Genomic DNA, 21,183 nt, shown 5'->3' with positions numbered 1-21,183 from the left:
TGGTGATCCATGATTGGCATATTTGATTTACTGGTAAGCCCCTAGTAAAGTGCACTAGAGGTGCGCAGGGCCTGTAAATCAAATGCTATTAGTGGGCCTACAGCACCTATTGTGCCACCTACATGAGTAGCCCTGTGAACATGTCTCAGACCTGCCACTGCAGTGTCTGTGTATGCAGCTCTAAACTGCCAATTCGACCTGGCAAGTGTACCCACTTGCCAGGCCCGAACCTTCCTTTTACTACACGTAAGGCAACCCCAAGGTAGGCCCTAGGTAGCCCCATGGGCAAGGCGCAGTGTATTTAGAAGGTAGGACATGTACTGGGGTGTTTTACATGTCCTAACAGTGAAATACTGCCAAATTCGGTTTTCACTGTTGCAAGGCCTATCTCTCTCATAGGTTAACATGGGGGCTGCCTTTAAATAACTTTTAAGTACAGTTTCTCTTTGGGAGCAGATATAGATGTGGAGTTTGGATCTCTGAACTCACAATTTAAAAACACATATTTTTGTAAGGTTGGTTTTTAAACTGTTTGAAATGCCACTTTTTGAAAGTGGGCATTTTCTTGCTTAAACTATTCTGTGCCTCTGCCTGCTTGTGTATTACACCTCTGGGTCAGAATGACAGTGGGGCTGTTGTGAATTCCCTGTAGACAGTGATACAAAAGGAGCTGAGATGTAGCCTGCATATCCTGATGAGTTTCCTGGGCTAGTGTGGGGAGGGAGGAGCCAACACTTACACCCGAAAGGGCTGTGCCTGCCCTCACACAATGCAGTCTCCAACCACCTGGTTTGAGCCTGGAGCTAGACCTGGGCCCTTGCTATGCCCTGTAACAGTATGGTACGGAATGGAAAGGTATGGTATGTTGTAACCTGTCTTTGTATAGTATTGTATGGTACAGAATAGCTTCCCATTGTATATTATTGTATTGTATAGCATGTCATTGCATTGCATGGTATAGTACAGTAAGGTTTGGCATACAATGGTATGGTTTGGTACAACCTTTCATTGCATAGTATTGTATGGTATGGTATAACTTGTCCTTGTATAGTATGGCATGATATGTCCTGTCATGGTATGGTTTGGTATGGCAGGGTAGTATATGGTATGGTATGGTCTGGCATCTGACTGTATCATACAGTATGGTATGGTATGGTATAGTATGGTGTGACCCGTCTTTATAGTTTGGATGGTATGGTCCAGCTTGTCATTGTACAATATGGTATGACCTGTCATTGAATAGTAGGATATGGTACAGTATAGTATATTGTGGTATGGTATGACCTATCAATGTATGGTATTGTGTGGTAATATGTGGACTGTCGTATAGTACAAAATGGCATGGTATGCTATGGTATGGCCTGCACTATATGGTATGGAATGGTGTAGTATGATATGTCATTATATGGTATGATATGGTATGGTATGGCCTGTTATTGTATGGTATGGTATGGTATGGTATGGTCTGTCATTGTATGGTACGGCACTGTACAGTACATTATGGTATGGTCTGTCGTTGTATAGTGTGGTATGGTAAGGCCTGTTATTCTATGGCATGGCATAGCACGGTATGGTATGGCATGCACTGCTATGCTACAGTATGCCCTGTCATTGTATATTATGGCATGATATAATATGTCAAAACACAAGGGGGGGGAAAAAAAAGGAGAATTGGGCGGTCCAGTGTACGTTCTCCCAATAGTATGCAAATATAAAGTGGTACACTGTTCCGAATAAGAGGAAAGAAAAGGAGTCCTGAAATTCAGGAGCAATGGTCCTCACACACCTTGGTTGGTGTCATGCTTCATCATCGGACAGCTCCTCGTCAGACCGGCGCTGCAATGTCTGACGGGCACCCCCGAGGGGGGGCTCTTTGCCGGAGATCTTTTTATATATTCGATGATGCCGTGGGACCTAATATGGATCTGAGAAAAGAACAAATCCACAAGAGAGAGAAAGATAAGGATAAAATTGGCTCAAATCCCTCACTCAATGATTTATTGTTTGCTATTGGGAGATGGTCAAAAATAAAAAAATGTAGGGAGTGGAAACAGAGGTAATGCTCGGACACTCACACAAAACATTTAAGAAACGAGGATAGTGGAAATAATCCACTCCTCATTAGTATGCGGTCGACATGTTTCGCGTCTGTGATGGTCCAACAGGATCCAGCGACGCTTCTTCAGGACCTACTAAATCAAGAAATCACTCTCAAAATATCAATATACCTATACTCCTGCTGACTATTGTACACAGTCAAGGCGTCATCAGTCACTTACTGAGGTCAAGCCGGACTGGCTTCTCTTTCCTACTAGTCACCCTAAATCAGGGGAAAACAAGGGCTCAAATTAGCGCTGTAAAAAATCACTCCATCAATACTAGAGAGTGATAGATTTGTGATGAAGAAAACAAATTGTGACAAACTGTGCAACACTCAGTGACCAGGTGGGTGCAAAGCAAGCCATGCTAATAACACATAAGGAGGCTTACCCTCTTTACTGAAAGAACAGGTTCCATGGGATCACGTTGGCCTCTTGCCTGGCTTACCGAAAATCTGATTGGTAAGAAACAATATATATACAGAATGGGGGACCACATGTTATAGTCCAGCGTTAGTCTAAGGGATCTCCCGCAAAGTAGCTGGGTATCGGTAGACCATAGCGTGGAAACAAAATTCAAAAGTAATACTTCTCAACTGTGTGTAAGTATCTCATAAACACACACAAATAACAATATCCACACAGCAGAAAAAGATAATGCATAGTTTATTACTGGTACGTCACCCTTAGAAACGAATATGAAGTAGGGTGTTCAGTACAACCATATTTAGGTAGAAAAGAAATAAAAAAATGATCGTTTACTCTAATAGGTAATGTGATGTGGCACACATCACAAAGTAATTCGCCCATGCGAGGAAAATGAGGTTACGGCACCGATACATCTAAGAATGGTATACATATTCTGAAATTTACCTCTTACAAGTAAGGCGTCTCATTTGGCCAAAAGTAGGGTACATAACAGAACCGGGTACGAGGAAAACAAATTGCTCATCTTTATATCACTCGCCCTGAAAGAAAACGTCCCATAGACTAGTGGATACAGGCACCATCTATCAAGATTGAGTACGTCTTCAAAGACACTCGAAAGAATCTATCGAGAGAGGCTGGGTCAGGGCACTTACTTTTCAAGTAGCCGAAGTCCTCCGTAGCACCTACCCTGGGGTTCGCGGTCCCGGATGTGATCGTAGCCCAGGGACCGGCGAGTTTAAATATAACGCGTAAAAGGCGCGCGTATGTCTTAATTAGGGGAATCAGTATCCTAGCAACCTCCTAGTGAGTTGCAACCATATCTGGAAATAGACGATGGACTATAGAAAACGAATAGTAAGTACCCTACTTTTGGCCAAATGAGACGCCTTACTTGTAAGAGGTAAATTTCAGAATATGTATACCATTCTTAGATGTATCGGTGCCGTAACCTCATTTTCCTCGCATGGGCGAATTACTTTGTGATGTGTGCCACATCACATTACCTATTAGAGTAAACAATCATTTTTTTATTTCTTTTCTACCTAAATATGGTTGTACTGAACACCCTACTTCATATTCGTTTCTAAGGGTGACGTACCAGTAATAAACTATGCATTATCTTTTTCTGCTGTGTGGATATTGTTATTTGTGTGTGTTTATGAGATACTTACACACAGTTGAGAAGTATTACTTTTGAATTTTGTTTCCACGCTATGGTCTACCGATACCCAGCTACTTTGCGGGAGATCCCTTAGACTAACGCTGGACTATAACATGTGGTCCCCCATTCTGTATATATATTGTTTCTTACCAATCAGATTTTCGGTAAGCCAGGCAAGAGGCCAACGTGATCCCATGGAACCTGTTCTTTCAGTAAAGAGGGTAAGCCTCCTTATGTGTTATTAGCATGGCTTGCTTTGCACCCACCTGGTCACTGAGTGTTGCACAGTTTGTCACAATTTGTTTTCTTCATCACAAATCTATCACTCTCTAGTATTGATGGAGTGATTTTTTACAGCGCTAATTTGAGCCCTTGTTTTCCCCTGATTTAGGGTGACTAGTAGGAAAGAGAAGCCAGTCCGGCTTGACCTCAGTAAGTGACTGATGACGCCTTGACTGTGTACAATAGTCAGCAGGAGTATAGGTATATTGATATTTTGAGAGTGATTTCTTGATTTAGTAGGTCCTGAAGAAGCGTCGCTGGATCCTGTTGGACCATCACAGACGCGAAACATGTCGACCGCATACTAATGAGGAGTGGATTATTTCCACTATCCTCGTTTCTTAAATGTTTTGTGTGAGTGTCCGAGCATTACCTCTGTTTCCACTCCCTACATTTTTTTATTTTTGACCATCTCCCAATAGCAAACAATAAATCGTTGAGTGAGGGATTTGAGCCAATTTTATCCTTATCTTTCTCTCTCTTGTGGATTTGTTCTTTTCTCAGATCCATATTAGGTCCCACGGCATCATCGAATATATAAAAAGATCTCCGGCAAAGAGCCCCCCCTCGGGGGTGCCCGTCAGACATTGCAGCGCCGGTCTGACGAGGAGCTGTCCGATGATGAAGCATGACACCAACCAAGGTGTGTGAGGACCATTGCTCCTGAATTTCAGGACTCCTTTTCTTTCCTCTTATTCGGAACAGTGTACCACTTTATATTTGCATACTATTGGGAGAACGTACACTGGACCGCCCAATTCTCCTTTTTTTTTTTCCCCCCCCTTGTGTTTTGAAGTATTTAGTACAGCGGTTTCGCTGTGGGGTATATTTGAGAATTTCACTGAGATTTCTAACATGGATAATTTTCAAGGTCTCAGCTTTGATGAAGATATAGTGTCAGCTATTTTGCAGACTCCCTCCATTCTGACTAATGATGGTGCGGGACCATCTGGCCCCACCAAAGAGGAATGGGATAAACTGTCCTCACTCAAACGTGACTTGGTTAAAACAGTCCTCCATGGGACTATTATGACCGAATACCTCAGGGCTAATATAGCCCCTAATGGACTACTTGTGTCCAATATGCCCAGGATCTTTCTACAAGACCTGGCCTTTAGGAAGGACTGGGCCCAGATTGCATGGAAGTGCACCCGGGACTGGCTGGTCCTTATCATCAATACTTCCAGACGATTAGCGGAATCCTTATCCATACAGATTACCTTTATGGAGAACACACTTAAAACCACTATCTCCATAACAGCATTCAAAAGCCGATTAGCAGAAATTACCGCTGACCTTAATAATACCAAAGAGTTCCTAACACAACAGAAGATCACTAAGCTACAGAAAGACATTAATAGATTCAATAGAGAGAAGGTCTATCCCTATGTCAAAGAAGATTACACAGGTGATATACCTTCCGTTTCATCAGATGATTCCTCTACATCTGGTCGAAAACCTCGCAAATATAGCCATAGCTCATCCTCTGATGGATGGAGCACGGAAGACGAAAGACCCCAACCTTATTATAACTTCCCACAATACCACCAGGGTCCCCCGATGGCATGGCAACACCCCTTCCCCTTTTACCAACCCCGACCAATGCCACCTTATGGGCCTTTTTTAGGCCAAGGCAGGGGCAGAGGAAGAGGCAGAAGACGAGGAAGAGGAAGACGAGTCCATTGGTCACAGGAGGAACCACAGATGGTCACACGGAGCCAGGGCAAAACCCCTCCAGCAAAGATCTAGTGGTAAATCTGTCCTCTAGGCCTTTGTCCTCTGATGAAATTAAGGTACTGAACAAAGGTTTGGGATATGTCCCCACTCCTAAGGAGGATCCTTTTCGCTTACAATGCGAACTTTCTCGGTTCTTTAGAAAAATACGCTTGCAATTTTTCTTTAAAGACAGACCTACCACTGATTCCCCTGAGGACTCCGGCCTTAGAAAACCTTCCAAGTTCATACCCCCACATACATCAATGCCTTGCGAGGTCCTGGCTTTCGAGAAAGCAGTCACCTCCGACATATTAAATATACGTCCACAACACAGATTTACTAACCTGTCTAAAATTGAGAATGAGGCACTTCGAACTCTGGCAGCTGAAACTAATATCACTATTAAACCAGCAGACAAGGGAGGCGCCATCGTTGTTTTGAACACAGAGGAGTACAGACAAGAGTGTCTTCGCCTCCTTGACGATGCTACCTACTATGCTCAAATTGATCAGGACCCTACGGCCTGTTTGCAAACTGAGATACGGGGCATGTTAGAAGAAGCTGTTAACAATACTTGGATATCACAAAAAGAAGCGGATTTTTTGAATACGGAAGATCCCCGTATTCCTTACTTTTATTGTCTTCCCAAAATTCACAAGGGTATTCTACCTCCACCAGGACGCCCGATAGTCTCTGGCATTGGGTCTGTTCTTGAACCACTTTCTGTATTTTGTGACCACTTTTTACGACCTCTTGTACAACGGTCCTCTACTTACCTTAGAGACACTAAAGACGTCCTCAACCTGATCAAAACCATAAACTCAACAGTGTTTGTTGATGCCCTGATCACCCTTGATGTTGAGGCTTTATACACCAACATCCCACAAGCAGCCACACTGGATGTAGTTGAGTCAGCCCTTACATCTACCAACCTAGAATCAATGACACCGGTTCACTTTATCATGCACTGTGCCAGTCTGGCCCTGACTAAGAATTTTTTCCAGTTCGAGGATAAACTCTTCCACCAGATTCATGGCACCTCGATGGGTAGTACATTCGCCCCCAGCTTAGCATGCTTGTACATGTACAATTTTGAAAAACGCTTTATTTTGCCAGAGTCTAATCCATTCTTCACAAATATTCAGCTATGGCGTCGCTACATTGACGACATCCTTGTCATTTGGCACGGACCTTTAGCCTTGGTAGACTCTTTTTCTACATGGATAAACAATCTGGATCCTTTCCTCAAATTTACCTCCTCTGTCTCTACCACTGAGGTCCCTTTTTTAGATTTGCTAATTAGCATTGAGGAAGGTCGATTAGAGACCCGCACTTTTCAAAAAGCTACAGATCGGAATAGCCTACTATTATATGATAGTCACCATCCTAAGGCACTCAGACAAAACTTACCATTTGGACAATTCCTACGCCTTCGACGGAACTGCAGCAATTTACGACTATATAACACCCAAGCTGCTGGTCTACAGATCAAACTACATGACCGTCATTACCCAGAGAGAGTTATCAATACAGCTTATAAACGAGCTAAGTACAGTGATAGAGAGTCATTATTACAACTGACTCCAAAACCCACAGACCATAAACTCACCTGTGTATCAACGTTCACTCCCTTCTCAAATACGGTGAAGAAGATAATCAATAAGAGATGGTCAGTCCTCTGCAGTGGTGGTGAAGACATTCCCAAACCTGTGTTTGCGTTTAAGAGGACCACCAACATTAAAGACATGTTGGTACATACTCGACCAAAACCTACCATCACCCCTCCTAGACAGAGGACTTTATGGGACCTTCCCCCAGTCGTGGGCCATTTTCCGTGTGGAAATTGCAACATCTGTTCACTGACCAAACGTACAGACACTCTAGACCTTGAACCCTTCCTCACTTGGCAATTGAGGAAACACACTAACTGCAACACTCGGAATTGTGTGTATTTGATTACTTGCCCGTGTGAGCTACGATACGTAGGGATGACTACACGACCTGTGAAAATCAGGATAAATGAACATCGGAGTAATATCCGATGTGGACGCGCCACTACCAAACTCAGCATCCATTTCATTGAACTTAAACATACACCAGATGACATGTGGTGGGTGGTGCTACAGACTTGTAACTCGACAGGCACACATTCACTTTTTGAATTGGAACAACGCTGGGTGTATCGTTTGAATACCCACCGTCAGGGACTCAATGATGACATCCCTTGGTTCCACCTATCCAAATAGACAGTATGTTCAGTCTGACTACGTAACCCCCCTATATATACCCTTTTTTGTTTGGATAGATTCCCTATGACGACACCTTTCATGTCAGTCTTCAACTTTGTCACCCCCGTTTTTCACCATACGATGTACAAAATTATCAGACTGTGTGATTTGATGAATGCCACGATCGATACCATTAGCATTTCTAAATGACCTGTTCTCTGTCTGGTCAATCACTGCAGACTAGGCTCACTAATAGTGGACATTTACCATTTTAAGATGGCCGACACGAACGAGGGTTTCTCACCACCTCGTTTTCTATAGTCCATCGTCTATTTCCAGATATGGTTGCAACTCACTAGGAGGTTGCTAGGATACTGATTCCCCTAATTAAGACATACGCGCCTTTTACGCGTTATATTTAAACTCGCCGGTCCCTGGGCTACGATCACATCCGGGACCGCGAACCCCAGGGTAGGTGCTACGGAGGACTTCGGCTACTTGAAAAGTAAGTGCCCTGACCCAGCCTCTCTCGATAGATTCTTTCGAGTGTCTTTGAAGACGTACTCAATCTTGATAGACGGTGCCTGTATCCACTAGTCTATGGGACGTTTTCTTTCAGGGCGAGTGATATAAAGATGAGCAATTTGTTTTCCTCGTACCCGGTTCTGTTATGTACCCTACTTTTGGCCAAATGAGACGCCTTACTTGTAAGAGGTAAATTTCAGAATATGTATACCATTCTTAGATGTATCGGTGCCGTAACCTCATTTTCCTCGCATGGGCGAATTACTTTGTGATGTGTGCCACATCACATTACCTATTAGAGTAAACGATCATTTTTTTATTTCTTTTCTACCTAAATATGGTTGTACTGAACACCCTACTTCATATTCGTTTCTAAGGGTGACGTACCAGTAATAAACTATGCATTATCTTTTTCTGCTGTGTGGATATTGTTATTTGTGTGTGTTTATGAGATACTTACACACAGTTGAGAAGTATTACTTTTGAATTTTGTTTCCACGCTATGGTCTACCGATACCCAGCTACTTTGCGGGAGATCCCTTAGACTAACGCTGGACTATAACATGTGGTCCCCCATTCTGTATATATATTGTTTCTTACCAATCAGATTTTCGGTAAGCCAGGCAAGAGGCCAACGTGATCCCATGGAACCTGTTCTTTCAGTAAAGAGGGTAAGCCTCCTTATGTGTTATTAGCATGGCTTGCTTTGCACCCACCTGGTCACTGAGTGTTGCACAGTTTGTCACAATTTGTTTTCTTCATCACAAATCTATCACTCTCTAGTATTGATGGAGTGATTTTTTACAGCGCTAATTTGAGCCCTTGTTTTCCCCTGATTTAGGGTGACTAGTAGGAAAGAGAAGCCAGTCCGGCTTGACCTCAGTAAGTGACTGATGACGCCTTGACTGTGTACAATAGTCAGCAGGAGTATAGGTATATTGATATTTTGAGAGTGATTTCTTGATTTAGTAGGTCCTGAAGAAGCGTCGCTGGATCCTGTTGGACCATCACAGACGCGAAACATGTCGACCGCATACTAATGAGGAGTGGATTATTTCCACTATCCTCGTTTCTTAAATGTTTTGTGTGAGTGTCCGAGCATTACCTCTGTTTCCACTCCCTACATTTTTTTATTTTTGACCATCTCCCAATAGCAAACAATAAATCATTGAGTGAGGGATTTGAGCCAATTTTATCCTTATCTTTCTCTCTCTTGTGGATTTGTTCTTTTCTCAGATCCATATTAGGTCCCACGGCATCATCGAATATATAAAAAGATCTCCGGCAAAGAGCCCCCCCTCGGGGGGTGCCCGTCAGACATTGCAGCGCCGGTCTGACGAGGAGCTGTCCGATGATGAAGCATGACACCAACCAAGGTGTGTGAGGACCATTGCTCCTGAATTTCAGGACTCCTTTTCTTTCCTCTTATTCGGAACAGTGTACCACTTTATATTTGCATGATATAATATGACCTGTCATTGCATTGTATGGCAGGGTATGGCCTGTCACTCTATAGTATGTTATGGTATAGCCTGTGTATGCTGTGGTATGGCCTGTCACTGTTAATGTGGTATGGTATGGTATGGCTTAACACTGCATAGTCCAGTATGGTATTGTTTGGCCTGTCATTGTATAGTGTGGGATTGTAATGTATGGCATGTCATTCTATGGTATGGTATGGTATGTCATTGTATGGTATGGAATGGTATTGTGTGGCCTATCATGGTATGGTGTGATATGGTTTGGTATAGTATGGTTTGGTATGGTATGGTATGATACGGTACGGCACGGTAGTGTATGGTGTGGCATGGTATAATATGAAATAGCCTGTGATTATATGGTATGGTGTGATATGACCTATCTTTGTATAGCATGGTAGGGTACAGTATGGTAAGGTGTGGTATGGTATGGTATGGTATGACCTGTCACTGTGTAGCATTGTATAGTATGGTATTGCTTGTAATTGTATTTTATGGTATAGTAATGCCTGTGATTTTATGGTGTGGTGTGGTATGGCCAGTCATTGTTTGTATGGTATGGTACGGTGTGGTATGGTATGGTCTGTCATTGTATAATATGGTAGAGTATTGTATGGCCTACCATTGTATGGTGTGGTATGGTAAGTCACGGTATGGTATGGCATGGCATGTCATGGCATTGATTTGGTATGTCTTGTGACACTATGGTAGGTTATGGTATGTTATAACCTGTCATTGTATAGTATTGTATGATTTGGTATGACATCTCATTGTGTAGTATGGTATTGTATGGCCTGTCATTGCATATCATGGTATGGTACAGTATGGAATGGCATAGTATAGCATGGTATGGCATGGTGTGACCTGTCATTATACACTATGCTAAGGTACGGTACGGTTTGCCATTGTATAGTATGGTATTACCTGTCATTGAATAGTATGGTATGGTACAGTATATTATGGTATGGTGCTGTATGGTATGAACTGTCAATGTGTAGTATCGTGTTATATGGTATGGGTTGTCATTGTATAGTACAGTATAATGTTGCCTGTCATTGTATAGTACAGAATAGCATGGTATGCTATGGTATGGCCTGAACTGTATGGTATGTTATGGTGTGGTATGATATAGTATTATATGGTATGATGTGTTATGGAATGGCCTGTCATTGTATGGTATGCTATGGTATGTTACGGTATAGTCTGTCATTGTATGGTTTGGTACGGTATGGTACAGTATGGTATAGCCTGTCATTGTATAGTGTGGTATGTATGGCCTGCTATTCTATGGAATGGTGTGGCATGGCACAGCATGGTATGGTATGGCATGCACTGCTAAGGTATGCTATGGTATGGTATAGCCCGTCATTGTATATTATGGCATGGTATGATGTGACCTGTCACTGTATTGCATGGCATGGTCTGTCACTCTATATTATGGATAGTATAGCCTGTGTATGCTATGGTATGGTCTGTCATTGTTTGTATGGTATGGTATGGTATGGCTTACCATTTCATAGTGTGGTAGGGTATTGTATGACCTGTCATTGTATAGTGTGGGATTGTAATGTATGGCATGTCAATGTATATTTTGGTATGGTCTGTCATTGTATGGTATGGTATTATGTGGCCTATCATGGAATGATATGGTATGGAATGATATGGTATGGTATGGTATGGTACGGTACGGTATGGTAGTTTATGGTGTGGCATGGTATAATATGGAATGGCCTGTGATTAGATGGTATGATATGACTTATCTTTGTATAGCATGGTATGGTAAAATATGGTATGGTATGATATGACCTATTATTGTAATGCATTGTATGGTATGGTATGGTATTGCTTGTAATTGCAATTATGGCATGGTATGGCCTGTGAATGTATGGTACAGTGTGAAATGGTCTGTCATTGTTTGTATGGTATGGTGTGATACCAGCTGTTATACCATAACATACCATATCATACCATGCTATGGTATGGTATGATATGATACGACCTACCATTATATAATATGGAATTGTCCTTGTACAGTATGACATGATATTACCTGTCATTGAATAGGATGGGATGGTATGGCCTGTCACTGTATGGTACAGAATGATATGGTATGGTATGGTATGAAGTGTCATTGTGTAGTATGGTATGTTATGGTACGGGTTGTACCATAGTATGGTAGCCCCAGTCATTGAATAGCAGGGTATGGTACAGTATGGTATGACATGTCATTGTATAATATTGTGTGGTATGGCTTGTCATTGCATAGTAAAATATGATATGGCCTGTCATCGAATAGTATAGTATGGTATGGTATGGTACTCTATGGTATGGCAAGGTCTGCACTGTATTGTATGGTATGGTATGCACTGTATAGCATGCTATTGTGTGGTATAGTATAGTATGATATGTTATGTTTGGGGTCTGTCATCGTGTGGTATGGTAGGGTATGGTATGGTGTGGTATGTCACTGTATAGTGAGGTGTGGTTTAGCCTGTCATTCTGTGGTATAGCATGGCATAGCATGGTCTGAAATGCTGTGCTATGGTCTGTCATTGTATCATGTTACAATATGACCTGTCATTGCATTTTATGGCCTGTCACTGTATAGTGTGGTATGGTATGACATGTCACTGTGTAGTATGGTATAATACGGCTTATCTTTGCAAAGTATAGTATGATATGGCCTTTCATAGAATAGTACAGTAAGGTGTGATATGGTACTCTATGATATGGTAAGGTATGGCAAGGTTTGCACTGTATGGTATGGCCTGCACTGCATGGCATGCTATTGTGTGGTATAGTATAGTATCATATGGTATGTATGGCCTTTTATTGTATGGTATGGTATAGTATGCTACGGTATGGTAGGGTCTGTCATTATATGGTATGATATGGTATGGTATTGTACGGTATGGTATGGTATTGTATCATATGGTTCGGAACGGTGTGGTATGGTGTGCAATGGTATGGTATGTCTTTTTGTAGTGTGGTATGATTTTGCCTGTCATTCTGTGGAATGGAGTGGCATGGCATAGCATGGTCTGACATTTATTAAAATATAATTAAATAACTTTTAATATGTTCAATACATCACTTTTGATTAAAAAATGCAAACTTGTCAAATATGTGTTTTTGAAAATGCAGTTTGTGAATAGGCCCTAGAATATGTCACTGCAGCTTGTGATTTGGCTCTCACTACATATCTCTTTAAAACTTCTAATCTTACCGCCCAGCGTGGCTTACACCATATACACGGAACCTCAGAGAGTGCAATGTGCAACATTATTATAATTGTTTAGAGGGAATAGAGGCAACCTGACTCACTGTGGCTTCACCTCCCTGAGTTATGGCCCCGCCCCACACCCAACAATGTTATTAAATGCAGTAGGGCATTGGTGCCAATAGATGACCACAATTCCCATGGATCCCCTAAAATGTCTAATCAGAGAGGGGGTGTCACGAAGCTGGTACAGACCTGTAAAATAGGGGGCATGGGGTAATTGAAGGAAGGAGAGTGAGGTGAAGGAGATAGGAGGGAGGTGTGAAGTAAGAGAGGGCATGCTGTTAGGGAGACAGGTGTGTAAAGTGAGAGGGAGGTGAGACAGTGAGGTATGGAGTTTTGTGAAGAGACACACAATAGCATTAGGTATCAACAGGGCTGATGGAAAGAATGCGGCAGGTGAACGAGGTGTGAATGAGACAGGTGAGAAGAAAGAGAGAAGAAAATGAGGTATGAGTGAGGCAAGTGATTGACATATTAGTGAGACAAGCGAACGAGGTGAAAAAGAGGACAGACAAAACATCATGGTGATAGGTGAAGGAGGTGTGTGAGATAAATGATCGAGGTGTGAGGAATACAGGGGGAAAGGTCTGAAGGAAATAGGTAAACAATATGTGAAACAGAAAGGTGGATACAGAGTGAGGGATGAATCTGAATGTGGCGTTAGACATGCAGGGAAACCGTGCGAGAGATACGGGGAAAAGAGTTGTGAGGGGTACAAGTCAATGATGAGTGTAAGACAAGTTATCTAGACTTGAGGGATATAAGTGACAAGTGGACAAGGAATGAGAGTTACAGGTAAATCAGGTGGGATGAATACAAACTGGATGTGAAGGATACAGGAGACTGAGAAGTAAAAGGGTACGAGCGAAAAAGATGCTCAATAAACTAGTGAATGAAGTTTGAGGGATCAGGTGAATGAGGTAATGGATACTGATCAAAGACGTGATGGGTAATGGCAAACGAGGTGTGATGGACACAGGTGAAACTTGTAGGGACACCGGGGAATGAGACGCAAGAGGTACAGGTTATTGAGGTGTGATGACCACATGCGAATGAGGTGTTTGTGGAGTTTCGCTGAAACAGGTGTGAGTAGTACATGTGAACAAAGGATGAGGGCCCCAAATCAGGTGAAGGAAGAGTGGGAGATACATTTATGTGAGTTGTAGGATACAGGTAAACGAAGTGTGACCCTGAAAGTAAACCAAGTAAGGGATGGAGGTGAAAGAGGTGTACTTAAAACAGGTAAACAAGATGAATATGGGGTGAAGGAGAGAGTCCTTCGCACATACCACATAGAGGAACGCCAGCACCGCAAGGCCATCCTCCTTGTTCTTCGCCTCGTTGACATCCCCATACAGGTCCGAGTTAAAATGGACGATGTGCAGCTGTGGACATAACACAGGTTAGTGAATATTTCATGGAGGTCCCAAGGAGGCTAAGGCCAGGTTAATGAATTCTATAGATGCCCCCGGGAGATATGATCAGGTTACCTAATCTTGGAGTGGGACATGAGATCAGGTTAATAAACACAAGGAAGGCACCTGGAAGATGAGACAAGGTTAATGAATCCTATAGATGGCCCCGGGAGATATGATCAGGTTACCTAATCTTGGAGTGGGACATGAGATCAGGTTAATAAACACAAGGAATGCATCTGGAAGATGAGGCCAGGTTACTGAATCCTAGAGAGGGACTTGGGACCAGGTTATTAAACACATGGGAGGCCCCTGGAAGATGAGACCATTTTTGTGAATCCTAGCAATCGCACTTGGGGGGTGATGCCAGGTTAGTGAATACAAGAGAGACCCCTCAGTGATGAGACAAGGTGAATGAATACAATTGAGACACCTCGGAGATGAGAACATGGTAGTGAATGGAAGAGGGGACCTGGGAGAAAAGACTAAAGCCCCATTACTACATTAGCGGTCCCACCACGGGACTGTCAATGCCACGGGGAGGACGCCACTGACCGTCGGTGGGAACATTATACTAGAGTGTTCCCACCAGTCAGTCCGGCAGGAGCAGTGCTCCGATACAGGACACACCTCCCTTGAGGGAGACAAGTCCTATACCGTAGCACAGAGGGGGCAAAGTAGCACCCTCGGGATGCGCACGGGATGCGCACTGTCTGCAAAGCACACAGTGTGCATTCTGACGGTGCTGCACAGGAGGGCCCCTGCACTGCCCATGCTATGAGCATGGGCAGTGCAAGGGTCCCACTGTGGCCCCTGGCACACCCTTACTGCCAGCCTTTCCATGCCGGTCAGACCATCATGGAAAGGCTAGCGGTAAGGGGAGTTGTAATCAGCCAGATGGCGCTGAGTTCCACGCCGCCCTGGCTGAGTACAACTCCGACCGCTGTCATGCCATTGGGAACCAAGTTCCCAGTGGGGATTGCGGTTTCTTGGTGGGTCCGCCCGCCAAGGTTGTAAGTGGGCGGTTGGACTCCCTGGGGTGCAGCGGTACGACTGTCAAAGCAATTGTGGCGGTCCTCAGACCACCACCCTTGTAATGAGGCCCTAAATTCCTGAGAGATGAGGCCAGGATAGTGAATCCTGGAGTAGCCCCTGGATAATAAATGATAGAAAATGCCTCTGTAAGATGAGGCCAGGTTAGTGAATACAAGAAAAAGGCACTTGGAGTTGAGATTGGATCAGTGAATATGAATTAGGCCTCTTGGAGATGACACCAGGTTAGGGATTACAAGAAAGACCGCTCTGAGATGAGAGCAGGTTAGTGAATTTAAGAGGGGGCTCTCAGTGATTAGACTTTTAGTATGAGGAAGCCTTGGAATATGTGGCTAGGTAAGTGATTATGAGAGAGGCTCCTTAGAGATAAGACTAGGTTTTTGAATACTAGCTAGGCCCTTCGGAGATAAAACCAGAATAGTGATTGGGAGATGAGAGAAAGTTAGTGAGTACAAGAGTAAGAGAAGAGGCCAGATTAGTGAAACAAGGATTGCTTTTGTCTAGTAAATGCAAGAGAAACCCAATGGAGATGCGTCCAGATTAATGAATATCAGAGAGGTAACCTAGAAGGTAGGGCCAGGTTAGTGAATTTCCCATTTGAATTGAGAGCAGGAAAATGAATAAAGAGTGGGTCATTCACTATGAGAAAAGGGGCAGAAAAAGGCAATACAATTTCATATCATAAACGTTTCAGTATTTTTAAAGAATGCTTTTATATAATATGTACAAAACAAAATCTATCTGATTTCATGATGCTCTTATTTTTTGTGCTTTATTATTCGTATTTCCATTGTGCAATGTTTACACAAGAATAGTCACTACTTGTATTTTCTTATTTTCATTATAGAGAGTTTGCACAGGTTTTCCCCCCTCAGGCTGGCAGGCCTGGGCTTACTCGAGGTTTCTAAGACATTGCAACTGTGTATCTGCAAAAAGGAGTCTCATAAAAACGGTCGGTTGGTCCCGGTAGTAGTAGTTGTGAATTGTGGGTGAATCATCTGTAGGGTTAAAATGGCAAGTGTAGCCTTAAGTGAGGTTGCCACGATGCATAAGCATGCCCGCGGTCAGGGGAGTAGCTTGGTCAGTAAGACTGATGGGGAGTGAGCTTCAGATTTCCCGACAATCAGGCTGACATATATTGTTTCAATATATGATAGGATAAGTAGGGTGCATGAGAGGGGCCTGCGGGGCAGTGGAAAGAGAGAAGTAGAGAGTTTGGTGGGACTGCTAGGGGAGAAACATAATATTCTATAAAATAACCAATATTTTTTCAATACCGAGATGAAGAGCGTGTGTGCGTTTTTGTCTGTATGTATTCAAAAACTCCTAATGAAATCCAACAGATATCTCATCATACCCGACGGAAAGCATCTGTACCCAACAATTTGTCCGAAAATACATCTCTTAGGGGGTGTAACACCCCGAAACTATGCCCTTGCCCGTGGTGGCGGGAGGCTAAAGAGACTTGCTACGCAAACTCTAATGATCCCTCCCAGTGACGAAAAATGCCACAAAGGACCACATGTACAAAGCATTTTTCTAGTCGCAAATAGGCCAATTCGCAGAATAGGCCCGTTTACAATTAGAAAAATGTTTTTGGGGATGTACAAAGCCAAAATTGCAATTTGGTAACTTGTTAACGAAGCGCAATTTGGGTTATGCGATTCGGTATTTGGAAGGGGTGTGTTCGGGGCGTCCCTTCCAAATCCCAAATCTGAATGGTATGTATGATTTTTTTTGCAACTGTGAATGCAGTTGCAAACCAATCACAGTTAACACCAATTTCAATTTTGGTATCAACCCATTCACAAAGGGGAAGGATTCCCCAAAGGACTACTTCCCCTTTGTGAATGGTAGTGAAAAAAATTTAAGACAACTTTTCATTTTTCTTTTTGAAATGCTTTTTGAAATGCATCCCGTGTTCCTTTAAGGAAAATGAGCGGCATTAAAAAAAATTGCTTTATTTAAAAAACAGACATAGCCAGGGTGGTCTTCTGTCCCTGGCAAGCCAACATCCCTGTGAGTGTGGCCATTCCCACTGTGGTCGCAAATTGCAACCTACTTCATGAATATTAATGAGGTAGGTCATGTGTACTTAACATTGTTGTACATTTTGTTTTGTGACTTGCAATTTGAGATTGCGAGCGGCAAAACAAAATGTCTTACATCTGGCCCTAAATCTCTCAGTTGTCACTAAGGGACGAGACCTGGTTGGGGAAACCTATGGTGGCGCTAGTCAAACTTGCACGGTGACAGGTAAGGAGAGCCAGATTTTGAATGCACTTCTACTCACCTGTATTCTGGGCCTCAATATTACAAAAGTCAAATAAAAATGAAAGCCTAGTCTGAAAAAAATATCTTGGTCAGCGCACAGTAGAAAGAATAGCAATGTCTATTTGTAACCTGTTTGTAATAATGGCAGGGGCTACCTCAACCATGGGAAATAATAGGCCAATGTAATCTTTGCATCAGCAATAGCTATTGTGTCCTGTAAGTGTATGTCAGTTCAGCACCACGCATAGTGCAATCTATCCCTGGAGAAGAACTTCTGCAGTCAGCTACCTCAAATTTGGTGAGCATAGACAGCACTTGCCTTGGTCCTCTATGCTTTTAATAAGGAAATAGGGGTCAATGAGGAAGTACAAACCAGTGTGCACTCGGAGCTCCATATTCAGAAAGTGCACAGTGGAGAAGTCAGTACTATGAAGCAAGTGGGCGGCTTTTATAGAGGAGATTGCACCTCTTTCCTAGACACCATGGGCCCCTTCAAAGCAGTTCATGGACCGGGTAGGGGAGTTTGAGGGGGGTGTAGCTAATAGTACTCTCACTAGGCAAAGTCACCACTCCTGGCTACCTGGCTGGATTAGTCTCAGTAGGGAAGGAATAAAGGGCCTGATTTAGATCTTGGTGGTGTTACCACCAAGCCACATCGCCGGTGGACCCGAGAAGACCGCTAAGTCAACGGTGTTCCGCCGGCCATATTTAGATGTTACAGCTCAACAAGCTGAGGACTGGTGGTAGATTGCTGACAGAGGGAATTGGCGGCAGGACCCAATGGACTTCGTACAATGGCAGAGGCTATGGAATAGAGGTAAGTGACACATACCTATATGTTCGCCTGCACTACACACTACACAACACACGACATACACACCAACATCCATTAAAATTTCAACACAACACAACCCGTTCATGTTGAAAACACACATTGACATACATCCATGACACAACATGAACACACACCATAGAAACTGCACCCACACACAACACAACCACAACAACTACACACTCAGCTACACAAACTCACACACAAGCACAACATCACATCTGCCACACAACAGCAACATTCACCTGAATGTGTCACATGGCAATACAACACACATAGCCACATCGGTCTTACATGCAAGTGACACACATACAGACACAACCACATCACACACTCCAGCTTCCTCCAACCAGCCAACCCAAACCCCACACACACACACACATTTACTGACTCAACATATACAACAGATAGCAAAGGTCCCCTTGCAATGCTTACACATGGACACCGTCGTCCAGTGTGAGTGTACCATGACTTTGGTGCCAGCATTCATTTTGCAATGAATGATGACACCACAATAACAGGTGTGTATGTGTGCCATATGCGAGTTGTGTCAGTGTGTTCCCAGCCATGTGTAAAACAAATGTCTCCCCGATATATGCATGTCACAGTGATTAAAAAGCATTACTGTGACATGTATATAAATTGAAAGTGGTCCCGACCTCCTGTGCAGTACCCACCCAATGTACCCTGGCAATGCAGTGTCCCTACCTTCGAGTCCGGCGATGGTGGAGGGGGAGGGGGGATTGTGTCTTCTCCGTGGATCAGTGGCAGCAGTGATGGCAGGTGTTGTCCAGTCATGTCCAGGTGAAAACAGTGGTGGAATGGGGAAAAAAGGTGAGTTCACTGATTCTTCAGGTGTGGAAATCACCAACACCTTGGGAGGCAAGGATGGAGGCCATACGTGCGAAAGAAAAGCTGTATGCCCAGCGAATCGGAGCATTATGGAGATACCAGGGTGTATGGGGGAAGATGAACAATGTGTAAAACGACTGGGCTAGGGCGGGAGATAGATGTAGGAGGCTGGCGTGGCTTGTAGTGGGTACCAGAGGTACTTACACCTTGTGCCAGGTCCAGTTATCCCTTATTAGTGTAGAAGAGGTGTTTCTAGCAGTTTAGGCTGATAGAAGGTAGCTATGGCAAAGCAGCTTAGGCTGAACTAGGAGACATGTAAAGCGCCTACTATACCACTGGTGTCATATGCACAATATCATAGGAAAACACAATACACAGATATACTAAAAATAAAGGTACTTTATTTTTATGACAAAATGCCAAAAGTATCTCAGTGAGTACCCTCAGTATGAGGATAAGTTTTATATACAAGATATATGTACACAAACCAAAAGTATGCAAGTAATAGCAAAAGGAAGTAATGCAAGCAATGTAAAGTTACAGTAGATTGCAATAGGAGCACATAGGTATAGGGGCAACACAAACCATATACTCCAAAAGTGAAATGCGAACCACGAATGGACCCCAAACCTATGTGAGCTTGTAGAGGGTCGCTGGGACTGTAAGAAAACAGTGAGGGTTAGAAAAATAGCACACCCCATGACCCTGAAAGGTAGGTGTAAAGTGCACCTACTACCCCCAGAGAGCACAGAAGTCGTGATAGGGGGATTCTGCAGGAAGAACAAACACCAGCAATGCAACAACAGTGGATTTCCAGACCTGAGTACCTGTAAGACAAGGGGACCAAGTCCAAGAGTCGTGACAGTGTCGAGAGTGGGCAGGAGCCCAGGAAATGCCATCTGAGGGTGCAAGGAAGCTGCCACCTGTTGGAAGAAGCTTGGTGTTCTGCAAGAACGAAGTGGACTAGGAACTTCCCCTTTGAAGGATGGATGTCCCACATCGTGAAGAAGCTTGCAGAGGTGTTCCCACGCAGAAAGACCACAAACAAGCCTTGCTAGCTGCAACGGTTGTGGTTACGGTTTTTGGATGCTGCTGTGGCCCAGGAGGGATCAGGATGTCGCCACTTGGATGAGGAGACATAGGGGGCACCCAGCAAGTCAGGGAGCCCTCACAGAAGCAGGCAGCACCCGCAGAAGTACCTGAACAGGCACTTAGAAGAAAAGTGAACCGGAGTCCACCCGAAGTCACAAAAGGGAGTCCCACGACGCCGGAGGACAACTCAGAAGGTTGTGCACTGCAGGTTAGAGTGTCGGGGACCCAGGCTTGGCTGTGCATGAAGGAAATCCTGGAAGAGTGCACAGGAGCCGGAGCAGCTGCAAATCACGCAGTACCCAGCAATGCAGTCTAGCGTGGGGAGGCAAGGACTTACCTCCACCAAACTTGGACTGAAGAGTCACTGGACTGTGGGAGTCACTTGGACAGAGTTGCTGAGTTCCAGGGACCACGCTCATCGTGCTGAGAGGGGACCCAGAGGACCGGTGATGCAGTCTTTTGT

The 21,183-nt window shown here is 43.7% G+C and overlaps 1 protein-coding gene across 2 annotated transcripts in view; it reads right to left on the bottom strand.

Annotated features, from left to right (window-relative positions):
• Positions 1–21,183, bottom strand: part of CA6 (carbonic anhydrase 6) — a 231,446-nt gene that overhangs the window by 22,376 nt on the left and 187,887 nt on the right. For both annotated transcript variants that reach the window (XM_069241154.1, XM_069241153.1), the window contains exon 4: positions 14,492–14,587. In XM_069241154.1, the coding sequence (XP_069097255.1) occupies positions 14,492–14,587 (96 nt within the window). The remainder of the gene's footprint in view (positions 1–14,491; positions 14,588–21,183) is intronic.

This window comes from Pleurodeles waltl, chromosome 6 (assembly GCF_031143425.1).
Source record: "Pleurodeles waltl isolate 20211129_DDA chromosome 6, aPleWal1.hap1.20221129, whole genome shotgun sequence".
NCBI lineage: Eukaryota > Metazoa > Chordata > Amphibia > Caudata > Salamandridae > Pleurodeles > Pleurodeles waltl.
This window is presented reverse-complemented; position numbering and strand designations above follow the sequence as displayed.